At 38.6% G+C, this 11,271-nt stretch overlaps 1 protein-coding gene across 1 annotated transcript; it reads left to right on the top strand.

Moving 5' to 3' along the window:
- Positions 1 to 4,080: 4,080 nt before the first annotated feature.
- Positions 4,081 to 7,767, top strand: LOC140951923 (uncharacterized). The gene is made up of 5 exons (XM_073401299.1): positions 4,081 to 4,637; positions 4,857 to 5,003; positions 5,467 to 5,592; positions 5,723 to 5,817; positions 6,683 to 7,767. Exons 1-5 carry the CDS (start codon positions 4,313 to 4,315, stop codon positions 7,328 to 7,330), a joined length of 1,341 nt encoding a protein of 446 aa, XP_073257400.1. The 5' UTR covers positions 4,081 to 4,312; the 3' UTR covers positions 7,331 to 7,767.
- The last annotated feature ends 3,504 nt before the right edge of the window (positions 7,768 to 11,271 follow it).

Genomic DNA, 11,271 nt, shown 5'->3' with positions numbered 1-11,271 from the left:
TGTATGTCTAACTGCAGACAATACTGTTTCGGCCTTCTCATATATGTCTTTATTTTCAAAGTTTCAACCACGATCACTTTAGTTATAAAGACATTCCCATTATACATGGTAGACTTAGATCGCCTGTCTGAAAAGCCGTCGATATATATATATTCATTAAAAAGATAGTTTATCGGGAATTTCTGAAAAATTTTTCCTCTTGAGGAGGGAACGACATTTACAACAGACTGGTAGTCCTGTAAAAACTTTTTCAATTATCACAGCGCCGAAGCTGGGTCAAAAATGGCTAAAAAAGCTGTCAGACTTCAGAATTGTTAATGAACCTAGCAATTTTTTTTCCACAGTTTTTTTCTTCTATGTAAATATTGATAAGAAATTATCATAGGGAATTGGAACCGACTTCAGAATTGGGTGACAAAAAAATTTGAGATCATCAGTTTTGCTGGATGTTGACTATTTAATGAGAAAATAAAAATTAAACTGACCACAGAACAAAAAGCCGCAGAACAAAAAGCTGAGAACAAAAACGTTCTCGTCTGCTACTGTCAAATCTAACACGATGGAAACCGAAGTCAAATTATCCATCGCCATACCCATAACAATAGTAAATTATTAAAGAGAATAATGCGTAATTAGCACCACTGACACTCATAAGAATTTTGCGAGGGTGGCCGTGTACATTTGAGCCGAAAAAAACTGAACTCAAACAACAATTGCGCTACACCAGTTTCATGTTAACAGCAGATTTCAAGGAATTTAATTTTTAAAAAATCTACCTTAAAAAAGGTAAGCAAATTACTGGGTCTTGTTTAATACTATGACAAGCACGTTTCCTGTTCAGAAGAACTTAGCTAACTACGACTAGTTCCCTAAATATTATTCTCGATAGAGGTGTTACTGTCATTAGTAACCCATTTCTATTACTGTGTGAACGTCACGAGTGGTATTTGAAAAAGAAATATTAATCATAAACGAATACCAATCTTAATATGCCTCTCATAGGCCTTAGGCTTATGAAAGTGGTCTCTTGTTGGCCTACACCGACCCGGAAACCGACATGCATAGCCAAATTAAGCTATATTCTACATACAAAAACGGTTTCCTTCATAACACTCAAGGCAGGTTCTCGGAAGAGTCTCATTGAGACATTTTACAGTTGTATTTTACTGAAACCTAATGTAACAATTAGTGTTCAAGTTGGTAAAGACATAGCCTTCCACGCAGGCGTTTTTAAGGGAGCCCGTATTTCGGGAAGGACGAAATACGAGCTCCACTAAAAACAGCTGCGTGGCCAAAGGCTAGTAAAGTCAGAGCTTAATACAAGATATTTAACGACAACAGCACCAAAATGGGAGGGGTGGTGCTTCTAACCGCAAAACTTTTCCTGTAAACAGGAAATATGGAGATCTCTAGAGTCCTAGCAAAACTCCATAATTTCTTCAAATTTGATCCAGCTCCAAGAGCAAATCTAAAGACTCGTATAATTAATCGTTCTTTTTCGCGTTAAGTCCAAACATTCGATCGGAAGTTAAGTCACTGCGGCAGAGGCCTCAATGAATGATTGTGATGACGCAAAAATTTAATTGATGCAGCTTTAAGCCCTTCACTCTCAATCAAGAGGGACATGACTCACGGAAGATTACAAATTTCACTTGAAATGGCATCGTGTTCTTGAACAGGTGCCAGTGTTTTTTCTTTTCTTAATATTTTTTATCGTTTATATTGGAGGATGGATGGCAGAATGTTTGTTAGAAACTCGACCAATTCACTAGTGGAATTTACAAGTTATCTGCACATTTAATTACTTAGGTTTGCCAATTTTGGCAGGGTCTCTGAAACGGCGCCTGATGCCAATTACTGCGGGCCCGTAATAATCCCCTCCCCCCCCAACCTGAGAGACCCCCAAAACCCATCAACTCTTTACCAACAGTGGGTGAGTTTTTTAACAGCGTTCCAAAGAATTTATATGTGGAAGGGTTGTGAGAGGGGGCCTACGGTTTATTGTCCTTATCCGAGAGAGAACTGGAAAGTCCAACCGTTTGCAGACGTCCTTTCAAAAGCAGCACTTTCTGTTCTGTTAGTGTAGGTTCAGCCGGGGTTTGAACCAGCGGCCTGACCGGGGCTTATCCATCTGAGCTCACCGGGCAACGCTCTAGACTTACGGTGTTTTTAAGATAATAGACAGTATTCATATTCTCCGACAGTCCTGGGACGAGTAGGCCTTGATCATGAATGCGAGGCTCATGCGGGGAACCTCTCGCTAAGAGAACAAACAAATATGAGAAAACTGCGGCTGAGTTTGCCGAATTTAAGGAAAATTTTTAACATTGTAAAGTTCTGAAGGGCTTACACATTTAAGAGAGATCATTATTTCAAACAACAAAGGAAGACTTGCTCATTATTACCAAGAAAGACGGATCCTAATCATAATTATATTGATGAGAAGAGTGCTAATGGTGGGCGAGTTTATAATTTAATATAAATAGAGATGTTCTCAAAATCCCTGAAGCCATTTTAAGTGTAATTTTCAGTGTCCTTTAAACTTTTTGAAGAATACCTTTTATTGAAATGGACGTAATTATCGAAAGCCTGCGATAAAGTTAACAGTGATGTTGTCACATCAGCTTTGCAGTTGAAATCTTCTAACAGAGCGGATGCAAAATCTTGTGTATTTGAAGCAAACCAAACGTCTCATTCAGTGGATAATTCAATACTTATCAAGACGGGTCTTAGCGTTCTGCACACAGTCCATGTGCATTTTAAGGAAGTTACACCAGTTTGAACAAAGATGACTAGGTAAAGTTTATTTTTAAATTTATGTTACATTATCTTCGATAACAACTGTGTGAGAGTACAAAAACGTGCACGCAGTTGAACACAGAGTTTGGTACAGACGATAATACTGAGCAGTTTAAACGCACACAAGGGAAAAAGAATAATAAGAAGAATAAAATTGTATAACAAGGATTTGAGTATTGACATTTTGACACAATATACCATTTTCTTGATTACTTCTTTTTTCTTCTGTTGGCTTCGTGGCTTTTTAAATTTTCCTGTTAGTACGACCAGCTCTTCTCACAGTTTTGTTTTTTGGAACATATATCCATTTAGCTTACCGTAAGGTTTCAGCTTTTCAATCTTGCAGTTTCTTTGCTGATCTCTATCGTTTTGCAGCGATTCAGCCGGGACTAACCAATAGCTAACCAATGTATGTTTGTGTTTTTGCCAAAAAGTTCCCCGCTTTAGCCTCGCAATCATGCTGTGAAGTTTCTCGTCCCAGGGCCGTCGGGGAATACGAATATCGTCTATTGAATAATTGACGAAAAAGGAGAAACAAGAACGTGTAAGAAAGGGAACTCAGGCTAAATCACTAGATATAAATATATTGCAGAGAGCCACGTTTCAATGTTCTTCTCGATCTTGATATGGCTACCGTAGACTGCGGGAATTACCACGTTCTTAAATTGAGAGGAAACGATGAGGAGAGAATATTTACTCATGCCCACTTCCTGCAAGGCCAAGGCCAAACGTCGAATTTTTCATGAGACGAACCAAAGTACTCGAATTAACTTCATGGAAAAGTTCAACGTCTGCCTTGGTTAAGTTCGTCTGAACAAGTTTAGATCGACCATCAAGTTTTATCCGTCTGCTTTAGGTGATAACGTCTCATTGGTTCCACGCCGCTTCATTAACATAATTTAGGTAATTTAATTTACGTCGAGGAAAGTTACAATTTGCATCGTCTCATGGCAATTGTTCGACTTTTTGTCTTAGATCCAGAGCCATCTGACCATTTTAAATACAGAATGAACAAAGCAATTTACCTAGAATTAATATCATTGTGGAAATCAAACTTTGCTTTTGAAAAGATAGTTGAAACGTACACTTTTTCGGTTCTATAGAGTCATAGTCAAGTAATGACATTTTACAGGAGGGCAACTTAAACTAAGACTGTAAATATCGTTATGTAAGTTTCAACTATCTTATTGTAAAAACCAAAATTTGGTTTCTACAATGATACGAGTTCTCGGTCATGCTTTCTTCATTTTGTGTTCTCCAGACGTGTAGCATTCGTTTGCGAAAAACAAGCTCTTTGTATGAAAAGATATCTGGGAATGTTGCGATCATGTATCAACGAGTCTCTTATGTGCTCCCACAGCTAAAGAAAGAATTTGTCTCCCCATCAGTGCTGTCTTGATCACATATGTAGATACACGAGCGGGGACGTGCCAACAAATCTGCGCAGAATTCATACAAGTTTCACTTCTCAGATCCATTAATCAAGAACCATACGGTTTTGTTCTCCAAAGTAATGGCCATAAGGCAAGTCATCCACATCACGTTACTTTATCTGCTGAGCCATATATTCATCGGGGTGGTTTCTGAACGTTGTATCAAAGGTGGTTCCGGAGAATCCATTTATGGCTGGAAGTTACAAGGGCACATTTACAAGACTATGAAGGCAAACTTCGGATATGAGTGCTTACTTATCTGTCGTCGGGACAACAGATGTCAGAGTTTCAACTGGGTTATCTCCCTTAACATGTGTGAGTTCAGTGATAGAACCAAAGAAGCCAGATCTGAGGACTTTGTTCCGGACCCAGATAGATATTATTATAGAAGAGACATGAATCGAGGTAAAATGAGTTTGGTTGCCTTTTATTGGGGATATGGTAGATATTTGGGATATGGTAGATATCTGATACGAACCTTTTAATATCTTTTACTTTCAAAAACCAAAACCCTGAAATCCTTTCACAGCAGCAAATCGATAAGACTAGCCTTTAGTTTTGAAACCACAGAAAAAGTTCATTTTTACATACATTGCTAACTAACGTTACATATTTTCCTTTCAGCACCTCTTGGATCCTCTCCTGAGCTCCCAGCGGAAACGTGTACTGAGATCAAAGCGAGCGAAGAAGAAGCAGCGAGCCAGAAGTACTGGCTGAGTATCATCACACCTGGTTTCCCTGTGCTTGCATATTGTGATATGGAGACCGAAGGCAAGTTTTAAACTAACACGCTAGTTCCTGTTCGGTAAAACTACTAGTCCAGCGATGAAAAAACCTGCGATAATTATGATCCACCCTTGCTTGCGCTTGCCGCATGTAAAAAGACAGAAAGAATGTATAACTTGGTTTAGTTAAAGTGCCCTTATTCTTTTTCAAGATAGCCTATAACGTCAGCTTACTAAAAGTTACGTACTTGAAGTTGTTTCTTTTTATTCTTATTGCAAAATATGGGCCAGAAAGGATTATTTTGCTATTTTTGAGTTTTAAACAATGATCTGAAGAGTTGAGTTTACAGTTAGCATTCGAGCTTGCTATTTTTAAATGGCTAAAACCCTTTCTATCTCTAATTCCCCAACCCCAAGACGAGAGGCAAGTGTTTCCTTCCAGGCTCCTTTAACAATGTATCTCCTGTGTATGATTAATGTTTTAAAGGCGTTCCTTTTTGCATTCATAGATATCGACGAGTGCAGCGCTATTCCCTCGGTTTGTGATGTGAATGCAAACTGCCAGAACAAGGTCGGCTCTTATCTCTGTACATGCAAACCTGGTTTTGTTGGAGACGGAAAAACGTGCAGCAGAGGTATTAATCTCCTCTAAACTTCTATAATCCTTGCAATATCAACACGCCTAACACGAGGTTTCGAATACATCGTGTACTTGAGCCGTTGTTTGGTTCAATACTTAATGGAGCCGAAAATTTCATTTTGCAGTGCAAATAGTGGCATCATGCAGTGACATGAAAAGAATCGATAACGATGTAACTGATGGAACCTACAATTTAACTTCACTTGCCTGGAAAATCTCAGTAGGTGCAAACTGTTTTTTCATTTGTTAATGTGAAGCAATAGACCTTTTTAGTTTGTGTTTTGTTTACCCATTTCAGACCACGTGATGGTACCAAAGAAAACTGTTTCTTTCAAATGCCGTCCTGTCCACGTGCATAAATTAATATATTGAGTATGAAAACACAAAAGGCAAATTCCCTTTACAACATCACGTGATCTGACCTTACAAGCTGAAAAGGTTTATTGTTGCTTATTACAAAGCCTTTTCATATGAACTTGCGCCGTCCGCCATGTTAGTGTACCGGAACAATGCGTCGAAGCCAAAATCACGCTTTGTTTAGGGCATACATGCACAATAAGCAAGCGTTCACGTTTTCTTCGGCTCTCCTAAAATGAGGAAACTATAGCTTACGTGACAGTAAGCGCGTTTCTATCGGAGTCACGTGTTTCTAGTTTAAATAAATAAGGGAAACGACTTTTCGATCGAATTTTCCTCAAGTTCTAGCTAGAAGTCGAGAGATCGATAGATCGGAAGGGTTCTATTGTATCATGATTGTATCTTTGGAGCGTCGTTTCGACATCGCCGCCATTCCTCTAGGTCTTAGTCCTTTCGCGGTCTAAGCAATGTTTTCGATTTGTGTAAGCCAATCAGATTACAGGAAATCATATATCCGGTTCTGTTTGTGGCCCCCACTAATAAAACGGCGGCCATGTGGATGACCCATACCATTTCTATGGGAGTTGAACTATTTTCGTATGCAAGCGCTTTCTTTTGTCGCAATAAATTTACATCGCTACTGGCCACTTGGGTGAAAACTTTCTATAGAAAACACTGCACAACTAATCATGTTACCTCATACTATGTCATTGATTTTATCTATTAAGGTTTACTGTGATATGACATCTTCTGGCTATGGATGGACCCTCATCGCTCGGTTCTCGAACAATGACACCAAACGTTGGATGAATGACACCGGGTTTTGGTGGTACGACAGAAATATTAGTTTTGGGATAACGACTGATTCATCGCACAATGCTGACATGATCTCTCCAGCATTCTGGCTGGTCAGAGGTAACGAGCTGAAAATCACGCGCAGTGATGACCATCAACATGTCGCTCTATTGCAAACCACTGGAAACTGTTTGGGGGGACAGACATTCAGATCGAAAATAACCACTTATGGTAACTTCAGGGATGGTGCCATTTGGGCAAGTAACCGATGTCTGGGTCATTGTACTGTTCAGTATGGCGGTCAGTACGCAACAACTGGAGGCTTCAAACACGCAACATGTACAGGAAACATCCAAGGTTCTAATGCAATCGGCTTCTGGTGTGACTGGGACGCAGGTGATGGAGCGGTGATGATGATTGGTGGAGGAGGCAACACCTGTTCACGTGCTGACCACGGAATTGGAATAACAGAAGCTAACGCGGCATCTTTTGATAAAGCTGGAACCCAAGAACACGATTTTGGGGATGAGGCTAACTCGGCACAAGATAAAACATACTCCCTAAACCTGTGGATACGATAATTTAATATCCTTTTTGGAGCACACAGCTCTAGCATGGTCATTAAGCTGACTAAATGAGAGTTATCGTGCCCAGTCTAGCAAGTTGTTCTTTGTGCCATTGTTTGTTCATAAATGCAACCCAAAATAAGTCCACTTTCTTTCTTATTGACAAAAATACTCCTTCGCATTTGAATCTGAGTTTTTTTACCATGCAATAGTTAAGAGTCCTGAAATCTTAAATATCAGACAGTTGTCCACAACGTAGCCTACGTACGCACACGTGCCTTGGGTTGTGAGAGGCGACAACCGGAAACACGTCTTCCCTTTTACTGTATGGTATCTACTAATCGAAGTTTTGTTATGCTCAAATAACTATTTATAGTATTATGTTAACATACAGTCAATAGCTAACCTAGTAATTGAATGATCATTTTTACAAGAATCAATCAATTATTACGTTTTATATATGTGACTTAATGAACCGATGATGAAATGTAACCCAAGGTGATCCTTTGTTGTTATTGTTATCATTACTTTGAATTCTTAATACTTTCTTTATTCCAGTAGTGTAAATTGTTCATTATGGCTATCAGCATTTTATTAAAAGCTTGTTGTTGCTGTTATTGTTGTTGTTAACTTTCTCGTTACGGTGCTTGGATCGAGGTTTGAATCAGATCAGTAACGTTTTTACTTGATAAAGAGGTGATGGAAACATTTCTTCAGTTCTTATCATTTCAAATCTTTGAAAAAGCCAATATAATTTGAAAAGGTGTGTCAAGAACTGACCAAGACAGCTGGATACCACTACTGTAACTGACAGCTTCAAATTTCATTCCATTGCTGACCTCTTTTCATAGCCTGTTATAAGCACGAAAGGGTGTTGGGAGAATTCGAGACAGTTATGCAAACCCGAGGCGACGTCGAGTTTGCATGACTATCGAGAATTCTCCCAGCCCCTGGAGTGTTTATATCAGGCTATGCATGCACAGTAAAAAAGTTTTCTATTGCTTTTTTTTAAATCGGTCCGTTTAAGCGAAATAAAAATTGATACAGCATGTTTCTAAAGATTTCTCAAGTTTCAGTCGAAGAGGAAATGAGGCAAGTAAAGTAAACTTGTCGAGTTCGCAACTCAAAACTGGTTTCAAATTCGTACTTGCGTGACTAGCGCGTGCACAGCAAAACATCTTGACGTCGCAACTGTGCGTACATACTCATTCTAACACGCCTCTCGGCTAAAGAGAGCGCGCGTACTACCTTAGTTATTTTGTAAAATCTGGTTGAGCTTGATCGAATCCTGACATAATTAGGGACGAGCAACGGCACATATGAATTAAAATGGCCGAACTACCGAAAAACTTTAACGCCTGGAACAGGCTAGGTCAACCCTGAGTACCACAGGAGACGAAAAGAAACAAAGGTCTCCCAAAATAAGGAGTTGCTTTCTCCTAACGTCGAACGTAATTACGCAATTAATCCCGTACTTATATATTGCTTGTTTTTTGTTAATATTTTCTATTGGACTGATGGACAGACGAAAAATGTCTTCGAAACTTAAACGTTGCTTTATTATTAATATTATTATTATTATTATTATTATTTGGATGCAAAACATGGGCTTTTGTTGGTGATATTGCTTAACCAGGCGATTTTGATAACTATTCAATTCAGCTGTTAAGTTATATTGCATTTTGATGGGCACTTTACACTTAATGAAATGTGATATATTGTGACTAGCAATACAGTGTTCCTAGACCTAATTACTTACTTACTGTTACGTGCAAGAATTTCTCCGCTAAAAAGGCAGCTGCACACTCACAGTCTTATGTGGAACAGTTCGAAGCAGTTATCTTGAATTAAACTCTGTATTAAAAGTCAAATTTGATAGAACTTAGAAACCACAAGATTCTCTCTTGCACAAACCTATTAAACCCATTAAAGAGTGACGATCTTCCGCTAAAATGAATTTAGCCGCAACCGTCTCAACTGCCGTAGTGTATTTCAAACAAATTCTAATACATGAGAGCCAGCAAAGATGCCGTGCTTTTATTTCAAAGAGGTCAAAGTTTACCCGTATTGCTCACAATATCACACATATTACCTTACCATCAAAACATTTGTGGCCGAATACTGCAAAACAAAAGGCACAATAATTGAGCTTACATATCTCATAAACCTCTCTCAGCTTGCGAGGTAAATATAGCGACTTGTTACATTCCTAAACTTTCACTCAACTAAACAGGGATTGCCATTGGTTGATTCTTGGTCACGTGGCCTTGACTAAAATCAAATGTATCCCGTCCGATCGTGATACATTAAGCAATGTATCCCGCTCGGGATACATTACAGCACGTGATCAAAGCATTGTGGAAAGTGGACTCACAGAAGGCGGGGAAAACACTACCAGTTTTCTTTTTCGTGAATTTCGCGAAAGAACACAACAACACAAACGCGAAGCCTCAAGTTAAAAAGCAAAGTACGATTTTTAAAGTTATTCCAGAAGAGAAATAGCAGCTAGTGGAGAAAAAAGATGCAGATAATACAAGGAAAGTAATTCGTAAAACATTCATTCAGTGGTTTTGAGAATTAAATTTGTGTTGTTATAGGTATCGAATCGACTGTTTTGGTTCTGTCAGACCGGTTATTTTTCTTGCTGCGGTTGAAGTGAAAGTCTAGAAATATAACAAAACACTTAATGTCAGGTCGCTCGGAAAACCAGTTAGTTTTGTTTTCCCTCGAGTTTTTCCACGAACAATGAGAGCGTGCTTATCTCTATTAGATAATCATACTGATCTGTGATAATGTATACAAAAAACAAAGAAATAAAACCATGTTTATCACATAAAAACTATCATATCATTTCATGTCATATGACATCTCTGAAAGTATCTGAGACCAATTTGTGATATTCCTTAACAACATCGAACATGAAACCATGTTTATCACATGTCATAGGAGTTTGAAGTATGAATGACCAGGGCGGCTGTTGACATATGTTGACATGAACATGATGAACTCTCTCTGTCTTGCTGAGGCATTCATTCAACCCACTTTGCCTATATTAATGATCCCAGCGGTGAAGTTAACGTTCACATTAACTCTCATTACTCTCCTGAACCTTTTGTTTTTAACACTTCGTGGTTGCTATATACTCAACAAGGTCACAATATCTAGCACTGATATTAGTTCCAGCATTTTCATTCTATAGCTATCATGATCAGTGAGATATCGAAAGAGGCAGTCTCCAGGCAATTACTACTACTGCAATTAGTAGGCCCGCTCCCGTGCAATTCCACAATTGGTTTGGACGCCAATAATCCAACAGTGTATACCAACTGCAGAACTGTTTAGGGCAAGCCACCCATAATATGAGCACAGTTGCCGACATGATGTATGTATTGCTAAGCCGAGAACAACGTCAAAGAAATGTAATCCGTTACATGAGAAATTTAACTCAAAAGGTTTAAAGAGATAATAAATCATGTACAGTATCTTCGAACGTCAAACTCATTAACTAGGCTAATTAATGTCATTACTGTCAAACTGATTAACCGTAAACACAAAAAAATTTTGGACTGTTTATTTTGTTATGACCAATCACAGCAAAAACCAGGACGTGCGAGCAAACCACAAAATATTCACAAGTTAATCACCATTGTTGCTTGCGTTTTAGTTTACTCACGCCTGGGTGGCTCTTCTTTTAAAACACATTATTATTCATTCAAAACATTTCCCCAATTGTGATTGGCTAAAAGAACACGCATAATTCACCTTAACCAGTTACTGATTACCAAATTTGGAAGAATTTTGTGTTTCACGAGGAAATGACGTCAAAAATGTAGCCTTCTACAGGTTAACCGAGAAGACCTGGGGACGAGGTTGAGTTGTTTTCGTTGTGAAAACTAAAATGACGGACACTTCACTCGTTTCAAGAGTAAGAACTACAGCTGCAGCTAGGCGAAATA

Source organism: Porites lutea, chromosome 11, assembly GCF_958299795.1.
Source record: "Porites lutea chromosome 11, jaPorLute2.1, whole genome shotgun sequence".
NCBI lineage: Eukaryota > Metazoa > Cnidaria > Anthozoa > Scleractinia > Poritidae > Porites > Porites lutea.
This window is presented reverse-complemented; position numbering and strand designations above follow the sequence as displayed.